This window comes from Cyrtonyx montezumae, unplaced genomic scaffold (genome assembly GCF_038088225.1).
Source record: "Cyrtonyx montezumae isolate F1298 unplaced genomic scaffold, pur_monq_1.0 scaffold_17, whole genome shotgun sequence".
Taxonomy (NCBI): Eukaryota; Metazoa; Chordata; class Aves; order Galliformes; family Odontophoridae; genus Cyrtonyx; species Cyrtonyx montezumae.
Window position 1 is genome coordinate 24,221,379 of NW_027071903.1, and position 18,862 is coordinate 24,240,240.

General features: G+C 35.6%; 1 protein-coding gene across 1 annotated transcript in view; it reads right to left on the minus strand.

Annotated features, from left to right (window-relative positions):
• Nucleotides 1-1,902: 1,902 nt before the first annotated feature.
• Nucleotides 1,903-18,862, minus strand: part of UNC13C (unc-13 homolog C) — a 121,338-nt gene continuing 104,378 nt past the window's right edge. Inside the window, exons 28-31 of the mRNA XM_065733860.1 lie at nucleotides 17,928-18,075; nucleotides 7,287-7,379; nucleotides 6,258-6,417; nucleotides 1,903-3,342 (exon numbers count right to left, since the gene is read on the minus strand). Coding sequence (XP_065589932.1) covers nucleotides 3,057-3,342; nucleotides 6,258-6,417; nucleotides 7,287-7,379; nucleotides 17,928-18,075 — 687 coding nt within the window. The 3' untranslated portion in view covers nucleotides 1,903-3,056. The remainder of the gene's footprint in view (nucleotides 3,343-6,257; nucleotides 6,418-7,286; nucleotides 7,380-17,927; nucleotides 18,076-18,862) is intronic.

Sequence of the window (18,862 nt, forward strand, 5' to 3'; positions counted from 1 at the left end):
CTTGAACAAAGTGGTGCAAGAGCAGATTTCATTGCTCAAAATTTTTTCTTTGGCTGTTGATCAGCTGTGCTGTTTGCTGGAGAGATTACAGGCAGCTCCGGTTAGTACATTTGAAATTGTTTTGTTGCTGTAAGTGGAAGCTTGGTAATAGAACAAGAGTGTAGTAAATAATGTAGAAATTCAGATAGTAGCTTATGATTTTGGAAAATGGTGTTTGAATTTATTTTTGATTCTATGGAACAATTAAAACTGTTCTCTGTCACTCCTAGTTACTGGGGGCACTGATGGACATGAAAGGATACAGATCCTCAGGAAGGAAAATCAAACTATTTCAGTGAATTTGCACCCTGTAACAGCAAGGTCCTGGCTTTACAGAGAGAATGCAAGTAGAACTTTCCAGAACAGATTATTTAATTCAGTTAGATATATCAGATCCAACCAGTGTGCATAACCACAATGTGTGAGGAAATGGGTTTATAACGTGATTTTTTTGTTGGTCTTTCTCGTTATGGCTGTGTGGCTGCATAGATGGACTCACTAGCTATCTGAATAGAGGCTAACTTCTCTATTGCATAAAAAAAAAGCTGATTATGAATTGATTGCATGTAATGAAGAATGGAGCTCACTACTTTTGCAAGGGGGATCTGTAGGGAACGTTGGGATTGCTGCTGTTACCAGGAAGGTGGTGAGTGTATTGTGGTCAAATATTTGGCTAGTTTCAATTCTTAGGGTGGTTTGGGCCATTTCAAGTATTAAAAAAAAAAAAAGATACAGAACAACCAGCATGCAATAGGGTGGATTAGAATGCAAATCAAGCCTTTTGCCAGTGACATTTAGTTCTTGCCAGGAGTAGTGTGTAAGCAGTTTATAAGATAATGCCTTGTTTGTACTTCGGAGGGCACTTGCAACAGTGTGGGCTAGCAGAGCTCTGAGGGGTGGCATTTGATTCTGTAGAGCTGCTCTCCCTATCTGCATCTAAATGACCTGCATGGTGATCAGGCCATGTCTGACAAGGGTGTCCTAAGCACTGCTAAGGGATCTGTGGCTCACATTCACATCTAGATTGTGGACAGGTAAAGGTGCTACTTCTTGCTAAATAAAATTGTTTTAAGTCAGTTGCTTTCTTTTTCTTTTTTTTTTTTTAATGTGACCAAGTCTCCTGATGTTTTCTTGCACTTAATCTTGTTAACTGTTAATAGGTTGTGTTCTAAGTGTCGTCCACTCTAGATGCTTTGGTCTGTACAGTACAGAGATACAGGTAAGCAGCAGTGTGACTTGGACATGCAAATGGCCATTGCTCTGGAGGAGGTGTAATGCATACTCGAGCCTCATTAATTTTGTTGACATTACTGGAGCCTACATGTGGATACTGCTATCAAGTAGCACACAAGACACCTGAAATATTACGGTCTTGAATTTGTTTAAAAATTTTGCGAGTTTTGAGAGTATATTTGTGATTATATGAAAGCTATATTTAGTAGGTATTATTGAAATAACATTCTCAGAAAAAATGCTAGGAATAATGTACTGCGTATACAAGCACTATGTCCTACATCCTGCATTCCTTTTATTTGATTTTACACTGAGCTGAAAACTCTAACTGAGTTAGAAACTTGTAATAATACATGTCATTTTTGTTAGTTACAGAACATTATATGCGTAGTGTACTGTGGAATGCTGTGTGTATTGCATTATTACAGAAAGTACACTAACAAAATGTGTCCCTTGTTGCTTATAAATTTCTGTGATGTTGACATACATCTTACTCTTAGGAAGAGCCAGATGCTAGGCTCTTGGTATCATACTTTGAAATGCTGGATTCTAACCCATATGTTGGCTTCACAGGTATTTAAATCTATAGAAATACAAATTGTATCAAATAATGACTAGAACTGGTTTCTTCGTACTTTATTTTACAATTTATCACTAAATATATTTACAGGACACAGAGTTTGTTTAGTGCAATACATAGTAATGTTGCATAAGTACAAACCATTGAACTTCTCTTAAAAAAAAAAAAAAGACACAAAAAACAACCCAACATAAAACCCTGAACCAAAAACAACAGAAAAGCCAAAACTAAAATCTCTCCAAAAGAAAAGAAATAAAGCACTTAACTGACGTTACAGCTAAGTATGTAAAGCAACGTTAATAACTGAGTGAAAATGCTAACTGCATCCTTACTTTCTAGAAACAATTCTTGAAACAAACCACAAACCAACTTTGTATTCCAAACTATTAACCCTGCTGCAGTACCTTATCATTTAAAAATGATTTTTGAATGCACATATACTGTACTGTATGACAGTCTTTTTCTACAGGTACCCCTTGAATAGAAATATATTACCTTGGCAGTTTTGAAGAACAAAGTTATTTCAAGATATCAAACGTCAGTAACAAACTCTAATAAGCACAGCTTCTTGAGAACTTGCTTAAACAGCATTTCTTCACAGTGATATTTATGAAAGGTTGGAAAAAGATTAGCACAAAATATTTCCATCCTTTTTCGTTTTTATGCAAAAATCATTACTTTATACTGGTAATTATAAAATTACAAACACTTCTATAAGTAACTGCATCTGTAGTAATGATAGAAAAAGTTATCAGTAAGATACCTAAAATGAGGCTAGCGTAAAATGATGAAGAAAATTAGCGATTTCTTCTTGAAATAATAGGTCATGAATTAAGTTAGAATATGCAACTCAGTGGTTTGAGAGAGACAGATTATTAATCAATTCAAAAAGCTATTTATTTATAAATGTTTAAAAAATAAAGGGATCGAGATGAGGCAAAATCGATGTTTTAAAAGATACAGTATATTATTTATTCTTAGTGTTAGTTTTGGCACTTCATTGGAACAATTACTTTAACAAAGACCAAAATACGTAGAAAAGATATACAGCTCCTTGACATACCTTGCAAATATAGTACATAAGTACTGGCAAACACTGAAAACATAGTTAAACATTCCCACAAATTTGCACATGCATGCACTATTCAGACAACAGCATTGAATCTATGTTCTTACAGTGATAGTCTTGCATTACTTGAGTAATTTAGGCTGTTTCTTCAGCAGATCTTGTTTCTGATTTAAGTCTTACAAATTCTTTAGCAACTTCATCATTGGTCCTCTGAGAAAGTATCCTAAGGATTGTCAGCCCAGTCTCATCTACGAAGATGTTTCTCAGCAAGGGATACCAGGATGCACAGCTACCTTTCTCTGCTATGTTTTGCAGCTGAATAACTGTCATTCCTATAATGCGATCTTCTCTGGCAAAGCAGTAATCTTTCACTGAGAGATGAAGTTCATAGGCTCCTGGTTTATCTTCATTACTCAAAATACTGCAAGAATTAAAAATACAAAGTTGGAACAAGTTTAGTTTCATTCCCCTGAGGGATGAGTGTGCTTTAGAAATCTTGCCACAATGAAAACGATACTGGCAGCTTACTTTTTTTTTTTTTGGTTCTGTTTTTTACAACATATTATCATTTACGTTTTAAAGCCTTCTGCACATTAATATTTCATGTGCTACTGATCATGCAGTCCCCTTTTCTCACAGAGCTGAACAGAAATGGAAGGAATTTACCAGTTCCTTCAGCATCTGTAATGCTTTATCCAGATAATACCTTTATCCAGAAAGCACCTAAAATGTGCAACTATTTCCACAGCTATCGTAACAACATCTTTTAGTCAACTACAAAAATACTTACACAAGCATCCTTAAATCATTGATTGTTTCTATTTGGGTGTTACCTTCTTCGTAGGTTGGAATAAATTCTTAAAGATTTTGCTCATTTCTTTCCCCCAGCTTCTTAGTTCTGAATTGTGCAACCAGGGAGAAGTAGTTTCTGTGCTGTCAAGTATCTATTTTCTAAGAGTAACTTCTGTGCCTGCATTGTAAAATCCTACATGAGTGATTACTGCTTCTTTCTGTCCTTGCTGTCTCCCCCCTGCCTGGAGTAGACACCTGGATCTTTTAAGTCTCCTCTAAGTCAGTTTTGTGCTCACAAAACATAGCTAAACTTCTGTTTCTTTTTACTCTAACGGGTCCAAATTAGCTTGAGGATGTACAGTACTGTTTGCTCGAAGTTCTGTATTTAGTGTCTATCAGTATGATTTCTGATGTAACATGTTGCTCTGAGAAATTAATAGGAAACATTTCCTGTGGTGTCAGTTGATTTGAATAACTACCATCTTATCACAGCTGTTTCATTTACCAGTGTCATTTTTTTTTACTTACTGCTAGTGTTGTAGATCCTATGTAGGAATTTAAAAAAAGACTTTAAATATCACTGTAATTTTGAAATGAGAGCAAGAATGTACTTTTAGCATCTTTCATCCAATAGATCAGAGATGTTTTAAAATCTTTTATTAAACTTAAAAGAACAACAACAAAAAACCCAACCAAACAAGAAGCTCTGCAAGCTTGTTTTATTTGCGTAAAGTGTATTCCCTTCCACGGCTATTGGGGATCCTCTGTGCTGTATTAAAAACTGGCCTAAAAGCTATATATAGTGCATGTGAGACAGCAGATATCCCCGTGAGCTTAGAGGCTAAATATATTTAATTAGAATTGTACCTACTGACAGGTCAAAGCGAACTGGGGAAAATGTTCCCAGTTATGCAATTGCTGCAGTGGGAATACTATCGTGGCCTGCTTATGTCTTCATCCTGCCTGAAGTCAGAACTTATTTTGCAGGTCACTGCAATCCCTTACGGAGAGAAGGACACTTAAGAAGAGTGCCATAAATGGGAAGGGGGCTTGTTTCCTAAAGATCAGGTACCTTATTTTAGTCCTCTGGGTCTTCTTTGTTCTGGATCACATGAGCATATACGGGGCAGGGTAGCTCTCAGAAAACAGATATACAATATTATTTAATTTAATGTAAATATAAAGGTATTGCAATGCAATCATTCAAATAGGATTTTGGTTTGTGATTTATGTGAAAAGAAATATTTAAAGTGTAATCATAAGCAAGATCTGTGTATATCTATAAAGTAATGCTGTCATAATCAAGCTTCAGGAGGAAGCTACAGCTCTGGAACAACAGCCAGATCTTCTAGAAAACATACTTCAGGAATTGTTTTTGACATCAATCGATTGAAGTTCATTTCTTTAATTATCACTTTTCTAATTTATTAGAGTGATAACAATAGAGATGCACAAAGTATAGCAATTAACTGCCTTATAAACTTACCGAAGGGTAACAGTGGCAGGGCACTGCTGAGTTGGTGACAGATTCATAAATTAAATAATTAAACAATTTGGTATTTATTTGATACTTCCATTTTCTTTAAAATCAAGCAAAGGAGTCTTTTTCTCCCTGTACATTTCATAGGTTGCTACTTCCATTTGCAGTGTAATATCATTGCATTTAATATAGTTTTTCTGCAAATAAAAAGAATGTGTGAGGCATACAGTATGATTGCAGGCAATGCTCTTCATCCTTTCCAGGGAGCTGTAAGGAGCTGACGTTCCCAGGTCATCTGGGAAACAGTTCTTGAAGAGGTTGTGAAAAATTTTTACTGTGGTTTGGACACGGAGCCTGCTTTGCTTACATTTTTCCTAGGGCTTTCTTCTTCAGCTTGTCCTTTCATGTTCATATAAAAGTCTCAGCCTGCTTGCTGCTCAGTATCATTATAGGGCACTTATCATCACAGATAAAGCAGTGGGATTAACAGAATTACTGGCAACCAGCCTAAAAAACAGCTTCATGGTCATACACAAGAAAGTGCTCTGTCCCCCCACTAGATGTGTGGGAATTGGGTACTTGAAGAATTAATCAGTTTCAGTTACAAAACAAAGGGATGAGTGGACAGGTTAATGATGCGCTGTGAGAAATACTCAATTTGAAGTTTCAGGTATAGAGAGCTTTGGGCATTAAATAAAGGTAATACCATTCACAAAATATACATAACACTTTAAATATTTGGGTATGTCAATAGTTATATTGGCCTAACAGTAAGAATTAATACATCAGTCCAGATAAGTAATTAGGCAAATGGTTTCCTAGGTACGTAAGTACTTATTCCTGCATGTGGAAATGAATTGCACATTTTAGGCAGCTATTAGAATGTTGCAAGCTTAGTAGTCATCATTCATCTTCATATAGAACAGTTATAAATTAATAAATAGTTCTGAAGTGATTCTTATGCGTTATGGACTGCAGTTATTAGGTTATTTTGTGTGTTAAATTGCAATAAATTCTGAAAAAATTGCCTGAAATATGAAATTAACGGACAAAAAAACCCTTACAATTGGAAAGTCTCGTTGTATTTTGGTGACCAGGTGTTGCTCTTTGTTTTGGTTCCATGTTTTCTTTTCTTGTCACTTAGGTTAGGTCCTAATACACAGACTTCCACAAATGGCCGGAACATAGCTGTTGTTTGCCAGTTTAGATTATTAATTGCTACAACTATAGAAAAAAAAATAAAAGTTTATTAGATGGACTTCAATTAATGATCCAGTATGACTGTGTACCTAGCAAAAGGTGACCTGGGAGCTCTTGTTCTGCATGAAGCTGCATCAGGGAAGAGTTGTGTTGGTATTAGGAAAAGGTTCATGAAGGCATCCCAGGGCGCTGAGCTGATGGAGTTCAAGGTCAGCATTCTGACATAGTTGGGCTGGGTGGTCCTTGTGAGTCCCTTACAACTTAAAGTATTCTGTGATTCTGCCTGGTAAGATCTTTGCCTGTTCTCTGCCAAGTAAAATTCCTATTTCCAGTTATAGCAGCAGCTAATACAAATGAGCATTTTATGAATACTTTATATCAACAGCTCTTTTGTCTGCTACGCTTGCTGTAACTCGAAAATCAATTCTTACTAATCTAAGTGATACGGGGTTTGATTTGGAGTTTGTATTGGGTAGAACAAAGGAATTTTATCTGTTAAAAGGGGGATGTGTTAAATCTTGATGCAGTGAATTACCACCCACCTCTATGAGAACTTTTGGAGAATTAAATTATATGCAAGTAATTCAGAAGTATATTTTGGAAAATTGTATACATGTAATTCAGAAGTGAAATTTGGCACATTAGAATTTACAACTATATAACTTTGTAAAAATGGTCTTGTCTACCTTGGGAAGCATAGACAACACTACTTGTGCTGATGATGGGCAAGGAAGAAGTACAAACCTAGTGGCTTGAAGCATACTCACAGCTTTACAAGTTTGGCAATACTTAACATTTGTTATTTCACTGTTGGTGTATTTTAATTAGAATTTAATGCCTGGGAATTTTAGACTTTGTTGCTTTCCTTATAAAATTACCTATTTGAAACTTACCTTTTACAGTGACTTTATGCTCACCAGTTCCAGGATGTGTAGAAACATCCACCTGTACGGATATCTCACCCACTGAATTATTAGTGGTTTGGCCTGAAAAGAATAGTAGGTTAGCATGCTTAGATTCTCAACATATCAATAGCAATGGAAAGTGGAAGATGAATTAAATTTGTAAGGGATTTCTGACATGTGTTTCACATTCAGAAGGGAATCAGTTACTGGTAAGTGATCTTCGCTACAGAAAGTGCCTATAGCATTTGAAAGCTTCTATGAAGTGTCTCATTTAAGCAAGAGAAAATGTTCATTAGAAACCATCTGCTTTTGTTTCCATTAGGTGAGTGTGCATCTTGATACGCAAAAGCTTGTGGTTTTGTAAATATTGTCTTTCACATATCTTTCTGCAAATGTTCAGACAACTATTTCTGCATTGCTATCGATTAATTCTTCTGGTGTAATCTTTATTTACGTTCTCTACAGTGGTTGAACATTGCAAGGTCAATTAACTACTCTAAGCTCAAGTGTTACTGCTTCAGAGAACAAGGTTTCTTCCTGACACATCAAGAAGAAGAAATTCAGTGCTCAATTAACTTGTTCAAAGCCCTTGAATACAGTTCCACACTTTCCTGCTTTCAAGTGAGTTTTGCTTAGAATTGTCATGAATTAAATTCTGAATCTGTGTGTTCTAGCAAAAATGCACAATCTAGTTAGTGTCTTCATCTGGTTATAGCTGCCACTATTGAACTGCAGGGAGCCTGAACAAATTCTGCTGCTAAATGATTCCAGTATCAACCAGATAAGGTAATTCTGAAATTATGATTTATTTTTCTTGCTTGCACGGTATCTTCAGATCTTGTATCTTTCAGTATTATAGGACTGAGAGAAGTTTCTGTTTCTTGAAATTTTATTTATTAGTAAAAAAAAAATTGTTTGTAATGTATAAGTTTTTTGGTAAATTTTTCTATTAAGAGGACAAGACTTGTAAAATACCTCATTTTCATTATATGCAATGTGATGTTTCTGATGGAGCTACAATCAACCCAACTTAGAGTTGTGTGAAACTGCCAATATCTTCCATGATATTTTTGAATTCTTAACTTGAATTACATGAATAAAATGCTTTTTTTCAACTAAAATTCAGAAGACAGACTATCACTACTAATACTCCAGTACTCCTATGCGTATCTTTATGTCATACCCTTTCTGATGCTGTAAAAGAAATTGGAGAGAGCACAGACTGGAGCTTCTTGAATGTTAATCTATCCTGTTATTTTATGCTGTGAAATTCCATGTTTTGGTATTGCTACACACTGTACCAGTGTCAGTGTTAACAACTTCCCATTTGGCTTGGCTCCTTTTTGTGTGTGATGTTATCTTTTTGTCCTTCAGATTTTAAAAAAAGCTTTTACTGCCAAAATGTGTAGAAGAGAATCATGAGTTTGCAACACCTACTAAGGCACAGGAACACTGAATGGTTGGATGAATTGAACATACTTGGAGGAGGGAATAACAGAAGTTTCCAATCCTGCTTCCATTCAGAATTAATAATTTACCCTGACTTCAGTGGAAAGTGAGCCAGGCTGATCCTGAGGATCAACAAAAATATCAGTGAGTGTCAATTATTTGATTCAGCTTAAAAAACAAAACCCTATGTGCAGAATTCAGGAAAATGATTAGCAGCAGTCTGCAGGTGGTGGTGGTAATAACGGAGAGCACATTGTTAGTTAGTAATGGCTTATTAGGTGCTGCCAATATCAAATCTATAAATTTAAGAGATAAGGCTTTGCTTCTAAAGCTTTTTTTTTCCAAATGTGCAAAGTATTTCCTTGCAGACATCTCCTAATTGATCTTTTTCTTTTCTTAGCAGTCTATAATTCACAGCAGTACTGTAAATATACAGTGGAATTAGTCTTGTGTGTAGTACTAAGTTAGTAGAGGCAGCTTCTGATGGAATCTAGAATATAGGCTTTTTTCCCCTTAGTTTACCAGCACATCCATCTGCCATTTGCTTGCTCTCTCACTGATCTGCTGAACAAACTAAAGGTACAATTCCACAACATTCCATACTTGCTTGTATCAGCTTTTGTTGACGTTCAGGATCTATGAAACTTCATTTTATTCATTTTAGAGTCTTAGGTCTGTCTCTGCTGTTTTGCTTTCTTCCTTGCTACCAACCCTTGTCACAGCAGCAATTAATGATTCTGACTGCACTCCTACCACATTTTAAACATCCATTTAACAATAAAAAATATCTAGCTTTTCAACACAGAGGACGATTACACTTTTATTCCTTTAGTACTGTGCTTTAACTCATTAGAGATGTAACAAATGTATAAATAATTCTGTTATATGTTGGAAAACATTGACTGCTTATCTGCTAATGGACCAGCTCTAAACTGTGCTTTAGATTTTAATTGCTTCCTAATTTAAATGAAGTAAAAGATAGCATCCTCTCATTAGTTGGTTTTAAAATGATCACTTATGTTCACTGAGGCTGCAGTTATTCCATTACAACAAAAGAATGGAGAACAGTACACTTCCTCCAGGAAAATGGTTGCTCCTCAGTGGACAGCTAATTCTGTCATCTAGTTCTTAGCAGTTACCTTTGGAATAATGTGAACTTGTGGGCTCTGGTAGGGAAAATCTCATGAAACATTAGGAGGAAAGAGAGCCATTTATATTTTCTGAAACTAAAGCAGAAACTCTGTTACTAAACAGTTACAACCTTACTTTGTACTGGTAGTTAAGTGGGATTTGATGAAACTTTTTTTTCTCTTTCTGTTCATCTGAAATTTCGCAGTTGTCTCATTTTATATTACCATGCTGGTATTTGTTATTTCTCTTCACCCAGTTGACATGAATCTATACTCAATTTTGAATTATTCAGACTATAGCTTACTGCTCTGCTTCAACATCCTGGCTCTCTAATTTCCCAATCCTGTATCTCAAATGAGAGGTGAACCTTTCTTATTGATGCTTTTCAGCCTTTTCTTTTACTTTATTTGATAAGTCTCTCTCTGGATGTCTGTACTTCCTCCTTTTTCCATCAGTGGAATTGATATTTTTGTAGTTCTGGAGCTAGATGCTCTTTTAAAGACTTCCTGGAGTTTTGTGGTAGCTTGATGTTTTCCTCCTCCCACAAAAGTTGTTGAAAATGGTGAATTTGTACTGCCTTGGCTTCAAAATAGTCAAAGATGATAAGCTAGGCTCTGAAGTAGTCTTCCTAGGTATATTAAAATATCTTACATTTATGACAGTTCACATGTATTTAATTATTTATTTTACTCTGTTTTTCAAGACTGTCTCCCTGAGGATTAGAAATCTGGTCTAAAAGAAAAACAACTAGCTTCAAGCTAATCATCATGCATGACGTGTTTTTTAGTTCCTGAGACAGAAAAGCTCACTAAGCACTGTGAGTAAGGCAATAAAAACAGCTCAACTGGCAGCGTTAGTCTGCGGTAACCCTATCGTACCCCATTTGCCTAACAGGCCTGTCCAGCATAAATCTTGCTGTTTAATGAAATACCATACCAAGGTTTTCACCTTATTTTCTGTTGAGGACATAAGGAAAAAGTTGGATGTATCTTCAGGATTCCTCAGAGTGCAGTGCTACAGAAATTATATAAACTGTGAAACCAAGATACTAATTTAGATGTACATTTGTCATCTTCTGATAATGGCAATAAACAATGTGTATATATAGATGTTTTGAAAGTAATGCCTCCTATTCATTTCCATGTAAACTACAACAGATACAACAAACATGGTAACATTTTGATAGAGCAAATTCTCAGCTACAAAGCACTCTTTTCAACAGATTCACTTTCTTTTTTTTTTAAGTTATGCATCTTTGCCAGTGAAGAACGAGAGCCTGTATGCTGTGCTAGTAAAAATATACACCAGGGAAGTGACCAACTGTCACCACTGCTGGAATGCGCCACCCGCTGCCTCGCTGTGCTCCATCCACTGGTATGTCTCCATCAATGTTCAGTGTCAATGAATGTTGGTGTCACTTTTCCTGTGTGGAGGAATTCAGTCCACCCCTTTGCTTCATCTGCACATCCATGTCAGATGCTGTTCTCTCAGACTGCCCCTTTGCTGCTATCTGTCACACGGCAACGAAATGGAACAGTTATAGGTGGGAAGGTTCAGCCTCTACTGTCGTACCACCAACATATGTCTCAATGTTTTGGGCCAACCTAATGAAATAGGTGACATTACATTTGGAGCACCCATTGCTTGGGGTGTTTTGCTAATTTCTTAGATGACTTACTTGACCTAAATAGTCATTCTGTGGCTTTATGTTTCATGGAATCGTAAGGCTGAAAATTTTGGAGGAAAATCTGGAGTGCCTGTATTAGCCTGGTGTAGAGAACCTGCTTTGGCAGGGGGGTTGGACTCGATGATCTCTTGAGGTCCCTTCCAACCCCTATGATTCCATGATTAATGTTTTTATGATTTTTTAAATTAATTTTAACGAAGGCACAAGATGGGGAAGCAGTGCTGTTCATGACTATTAAACTGGCTGTGGACAGCAAGTGCTACTTAATGAGGTCTGAGTACAAGATACTGGGCTGATGGTTGCAGGAAGTGCATAGAGCTTTTAGCTGTTGTTGCACAATCTGGGAGAGGTTTTTGGGGTAACTTAAGGACGTGTGCATTTTACTGTTGTAGTTCTGTTCAGGGCTACATTTTCCATCATGTTTTACACATAAATTGATAATGATAACCATGCTAACTGCAAAACATGCTTTGGTTGGATTGAAGGTTTTTTTTTTCTTTTTTTTTTTGTACAAACTACTGCTAATTGCTTTCTTATGGGGAGAACTCTTAGTTATGTGATGACTGACTTTCAGCAACCATTCTTTAACTAGGTTTCCATGAAAAGCATTGAAGGGATTCGGGAGGTCTGTACTTGATTAGAAGACATAAATTATTTATCCTAAGGAATATTTTGTGTGAAGGTATTAAGGTTGACAGAAGATTTTGCAGCGTTTGTACATTTCCCAACTGTATGAAGACATGCTGTCAAATACATTCTCACCCGTTTTTATGTTTTGTAATGTCACACAACGTTATGTGAAGAATTCTGAGGAAATAATATAAAAGCATGCTATTACAGGTTTAAGCATAAAGTACTCAATTGAGCACCAGGGTGGAATCAGCAGCTGAAGCTGCTTCACCTCTACCTAGTCTAGACTATCCTTCTGAATGTGTGATGTGGGGGCTAGCAACTGCATAACCCCCATTGTGTCCCCCTGTTTTTTCTTGCCCCTTGTGAAATTGAGCAGTGAGAAAGCATGGATGACCCAGCTTTAATCTGGGAAGTTCACTTAACAACATCTGGGGTCCATCCAGATGTTTGAATGTTTGGCCGTGTGCATAGACAAGCATAGCCTCTCAAGTTGAGGTCTTTATGTGTATTCAGTGGTCCACTGATAATGTAAAAACATTCCTTTTTGTTCTAATGACATATAACTGGTGATTTTGTTACACGTTATTAACAAAACTTTGAATGAAGATTTAAGAAAAACTGAATTGTGTTATGAATTATGAATATATATGAATATATACATATAGAGTATATATATGAATATATACTGAATTATGAATATGAATTATGTATTTAGTAAGTTAAACCATTATTTCATTTAAGGAGCACCTGAAGGTTTTTTTTGTTTTTTTGTTTTTGCAACAAAAGGCTCTCAGGTGAAGTTTTTGTAAAAGAAGTTACACTTATCCAGCAGCTCAATTGTTTGAACTTCAATAGCCTCAATATGAAGCTACAAATGGATGAAGCAAGGAATTGTCTGAATCATAGGTTATGGCAGAATTGGAAACAATGTGTAGAACTTTGAGTTCATAATAGAGTATCAGAACAGATTTCAAAATACGGTTGTTAATAATGCAGCAGATTTTGAAATGAAAAATAACAGAGGCAGACTTATTTTTTTTCCACGTATAAGAAATGGTAAGTAATTTTTTTTTTACTGTAGTTTGTGACGATCTCTAACTGCTTGTCTAAGCTATCTCCATTTGTACTAAGTTTATTGTCTATGTTAACTGCTAAATGAGTATTTGAACTTGATTCCATATATTTAAAGATATTAGAAAGGTTTTGCAGAGGAGCACAGTTGTTTGGTATTTGGAAATAATATCTATTTATTTTTGAGCATGTAATTTCCTTCTTGTAGTGAGCTGGGGGTTGGCCTCTTCACTGTTGTAACTAGGGACAGGACTAGAAGGAATGGCTTCAAGTTGTGCTGAGGGCAATTCAGACTGGATTCTAGGAAATACTTCTCCAGAAGAGTGGTCAGGCACTGGAATGGGCTCCCATGGAGGTGGTGGAGTCACCAACCCTGGAGGTTGCATTTAGAACATTTAGACATTGTGTTGAGGACCATGGCTTAAAGAGAACAATTGGTTATAGGTGCACAGCTGGACTGGATGATCTTGTAGGTCTTTTCCAACCTTGGTGACTCTATGATTCTATGATTCCCAGTGTTGGTGGCTTTGCAAGTAAAGCTACAGTTGCTAATTCTATTTATGTAAATATTTTCTTTCTACATGCAATCATTTCTCATCTTTGGATGCTTCTTCCTCTTTCAGTTGTTTAACATGAGAACCAATAGAAATCAACTGATGTGAACGAATACCCTTTTCTGCAGCCATTTAAACGCTCAAGTGGGGAATGTAGCATGAGCTCTGTGTTGTTAAATGAGTATTGATTTTCTCCTTGAACAATGTAAGCTCTTTAAAGTCAAGCCAAAAACCATATGTATTGCAGTCTTTTGTGGCTTGCTATGTCAAAAACTTTTTCAATACTGCTAGCATTCTCATTTGAAACTTATAAGGTTAACCTGCTGTATATGCATAACAATTATATTATAATGGATATTTCTGATATGTTCCCATTTTAGATGCAATACTGCCATTTAGTTTGGAGAAATTACTTGTAGTAGATGGGGGTAATTTCAGGACACAAGTATATTTGAGGTGAGATCTTATGTAGTTTATTAGAACTGGATTAATCTAAGTATTATTAGATTTCGTGCTAATCAGGTGTAGTAGTATACATTACCTGTCTTAATTTCATATGGTAATGGTAAACTGACTTTTGTATGTATATAGTCTTTTGTTTATAGGTATATCTATCTATCTATGCATATGTATGTATGTATGTATATAGTCTTTTGTAGAAACCTTGGTCTTTCCTTGATGCTACTCTGTGCTGACTTCCATGTAGCTATTAGCCAGCTACAGTGTGTTTTAGCCGTGCAGCACTGAACTCCCACATCTTGCATCTGAGTGGGGTTTTGCATTTTAAGCTGGGCAGTGTACTGCAGTTCTAGAACTGATTAATGCTTGGCACAAGCATAGTGTGCACATTTGATTGTTTGGTGGCTAAAAGTGATGAATGATATCTGAGAGTTGCAATCTGAATTTATGATGAAATGTTACCCTGCAGTAGAGTTGATAAGAATTAGAAGGAAAAATTACATTAAGGTGCCCAATCCAAAGATGACAAGAGATCAAAGTCCAATAGAAGGAGAGTCAGAGATCTAAACCTCAGAGTGCTATCTTTTTGTATTGACACTGGAGATGTTCACTTGGCTGTGTTTATATGTTTGTATAGGAGGTATCGATGGCCATGTGGTGTGTAAGATAGTAGCACTCAGGCCTTGAAATGCACATTTCTTCACTAAACCACTGTCATGTTTTCAAAGTCCTTTAGTTCTGTGTGGATGTCCTTTTATCCTTTCAGTGACTCTGAAAGCTACCTGCTCCAGGAAATGGCTTTTGGCAGTACTAACACTAACGGCAGAAGGATGTTTGGTGTTAGTTACCTGAACACTTTCTAGGTGACATTGAACCTGAGTTTCAGAGAAGTCTAACTAAATATTTTCTTCAGTACTTCTAATTCACTGTATGTAAAACTGTAAAAGTGTTCCTACCAAACAAAAGTTTATTTGCAAAAGAGAATACTGCTCTACTAGTCTTGCATTTGTGGGTTGAGACTGAAGTAATTTAAATGTTGGCAGGTTTTATTCACTTTCCTGGAAATAAAATTCCTTACAAAAGTTTTTTTTACACTACGGAACAAACATAGGTAATTATCTCCCTCCTTATTATCTTATTAATACCAATTTTAAAATCTATAGTAATTAGAATCTCAGCAGTATTTAATTTGCAAACATCTGAAAGCATGTGGCAGATGTGGGATAGCAGCATAGATGTAGTTAGAGAAGACAAAGACACGTTTCATGAGATAATGTCTGACAGAATTTAAGCTATCCCAGTATGCTAATCCTGATATCTGTGCATCTAATAATTTGATGCAGAAAGCATTTTTCTTTCATTTACATAGTGTAGTTACGGACTTCTTTTCAACACTGAGTGAGGATTGAATATATATTTATCTCCAAAATCCTGTAAAGTGGTGAAGCTTTATATTTATATATATAAAAATAAATAATATATCTATCCCAAGATATCATTAGTTATTCAAAAAGCTGCCGCTTCTTTGTGCTCAGCATTGTCTTTCTTTTTTTTCTTTTTCTTTTTTATTAAGTATGGTCTAGAGTCTGTAGAAGCACTTTGATAAGAAAAATCCATCAGATTAAGATTGCAGGAGTTGATAACTTATTGGTCTTGCATTTTTGATAGTTTGCTTATAAAGCACATTAGTAACAATATAGTTTTGGGCCAGATTTGAAGACAGCAGTAAGGAAGGAGCTTAGCTTTCAAGTAAGTACTTGGTGTATTGGAAATGCATGAAAAAACTACTACAACTCTGGGTGGTCATTCTGAAAATTAAGAACACATTATTAGAATTGCCCATAGAAATTTGTTTCCAGGAAGCTCATTAAGAATGAGTTGGAATCAAAATTGAGCTACCATCCTTTTTCATAATTGGTGCAAAAGCATGTTCATTGGTTGATGTGTTTGAATGTTCCTCCTGAACTTAAGCCTGCATATATTTGAAAATAGATGGTATCAGGCACCACAACATACACATTTAACATCAGTCTTTCCCTTTGTAGGGGAAAAATGTAATTTCTGTTTTTCAGACTGATTGAATGCATTTTTTCCCTTAGATAATGCAGCTTTGTTGTGGCAAATGGAAGAAAAAATTATATCTTCACCTGTGGTTAAAGGTAAGCCTGATTTTTTTTTTAATTCCCTTATAGTTTAGTGACAGGTTATGGTGAATACTGAGATGTTAAGGTATGATGAAAAGCTTTGAGTTGCTTTTCCTTAACTTTCATTCCCCGTGGCTACACCTCTAATAATACTGGTGTGTAAATATAGACTTGTAGAAATGAACATGGCCCTGAGACTGAAACCACGATGAAAAACCGAAAAGTTTTTCATTCAGAGATAAAGGAAATCAGCTTATGGCTACAACCTGGATAATTTTACTTTCTTACATTACAAAGAAAATTGCAAGAGAAAAAGCAAAACATACTAGTAATTAATAACTTTCAGCCTAAATCCATATTGTTAATCATTTCTGAAAGGGGAAAAAAAGATATTTCTTATATTAGAACAGAAAAAAATGGCTGTACAACTTTGTTAATACTTCATATATAGATCCTCAGTGTAATATGGAAGATGCCCAGAAACTCATTCTTTATAATTAATCTTTGAGGACATCTGCAAAGCAAATTTTTCATGTTTTTTATAATGTGACTAACATGATGTATGTTGGAGGTGAAAACAATTGATTTCCAGCTTAATTATCCAACTAAAACTTCTACAATTCTTGTGAGCAGGGCATTTATAATTGAAATAATCAAAATGCAGCATCTGTTTTTAACACTCATTGCTTTCAAAAATTGCAAAAATTTACAGTTCCTAAAATGACTTAGTTTGGAATATAGTGTATTTTATACATGTACATTTTATACATTTTAGTGTATTTATATATCCTTATAAAACTAATTCCTGTATATATGCTGTAGAATGAAAACACTAACCTACTTCAATATGGAAAAAGGTAAACAGTACTTTCTTTTTGAAAGGAAATGTCTTTGCCTAAAAGAATAACCATCAACACATCCTCTTATTGAAATTTAAGTCCTGTTCTGAAATAAACCTTTAATGAATGGTACGTGTATGTTATATGTGAGGAGGACTTCTTGTTGTTTCAATTTTTAGGGTGCACTATACCAGATTTCCAAAGCAAAAAACATGAGCTATGCTGGTGACATTCAGATGCCAGTGGGCACTTGATACAGCATTCTTTTGTGTTCTCTGTTTTGATTTGATTGGCTTTTGGGAAGGTACTAGAATTTTGAGCTTTCATGAGCAGGCATAGAAAATGAAGTGATGTTCTCAGGATGCTTTTAAGTCAACATTCTGAAATGCACATGCACACACAGGGAAAATAATGCTGTACTAGTAGCCTCCTGAAACCTTCTGCTTTTGAAGCCAGAGGTGACTTGCTAGAAGAAGTGAGGGTTCTGTAACACAGAATCACTTTTCTACAGTAAGGCCAGTGTTTGATATAGGATAACATCACATGGGCAGATTTGTGACAATAAAATCTAAAATACTAGTAATTGGAGACTGTGATTAGCAGCCAGTCATTTAGAACATTTAAAGTCTGACAGATTTGCATCTCTCTTACAGATCACTTACTTTGAGACTTCTGTGTGTCTATGAATTTCTTTATCAAGGCATCAGTAGTCTGTGTGTAAAGACTAAGAGCATATCTCAGAGAGTGTAGGTCTGGGCTCTTTTCCAGGAAGTTCTTCTTCAGCCCGCTTCCTCCAGCATGGAAGTATTGCTAAAAGGTATTAAAAAAGTAGAAGTAAAATTCCAACTTGCTAATAAAAATAAAACTGGCAGAGCTGATTAGATTTGATTGTTGCAGTTAAATATTAATATCTTTGCAATTGTCCTTCTTTCCAAGGGTGAAAACTTAAGATTAGCAGAGGAAAAAAATTAGATACGTAAAGTTCCACTCTTTAGAGAGTAGAATTGGTTAATTTTTTTTTTCTATCTAAAAATTCTCTAAAAGCAAGGCATATTTTACAGCACAAGTAAGGAATACTTTCATTCTCAAAGAATGTTGAAGTTTATTACAATTCTGAAAAAGAAGATTCTAGAGTATGCAGTTGTTGATTATCATTGCGTTGTAACTGTCTGTGCCTGAAATTATGTTTCTGCTCTGGGAAATACAAATTCCATGGCAATTTCCATGGTGGTTATCTTGTTTGATCCTAATGTTGACCACATTCCTGTGTTGAGGGTTGCTGGCTTTTGCAGGGAGAAGGGTACCTGTAGGAGCAAAATGAATTGAAAATATTTCAAGATTTTCTGTGCTGAACGTAAGAGTGGACCTAACTTTAATCTACGTGGGTCTCCAGATTTTTTCCTGTTGCCTGTAAGTGGTAAACTTTGCATGTAGACAACCATATCTTTTTTTCTTTTTTTGTATATAATCAAATATAAAAACAAATGACTTAACAGGTTGAGATTTTGATACCTAATACACTCATCTTAGATGTAAACCTGAAAGTAGCTGAGCTGTTACTCATGTTCCAATCTGAGTGATTTCAAGGTTCGTATGT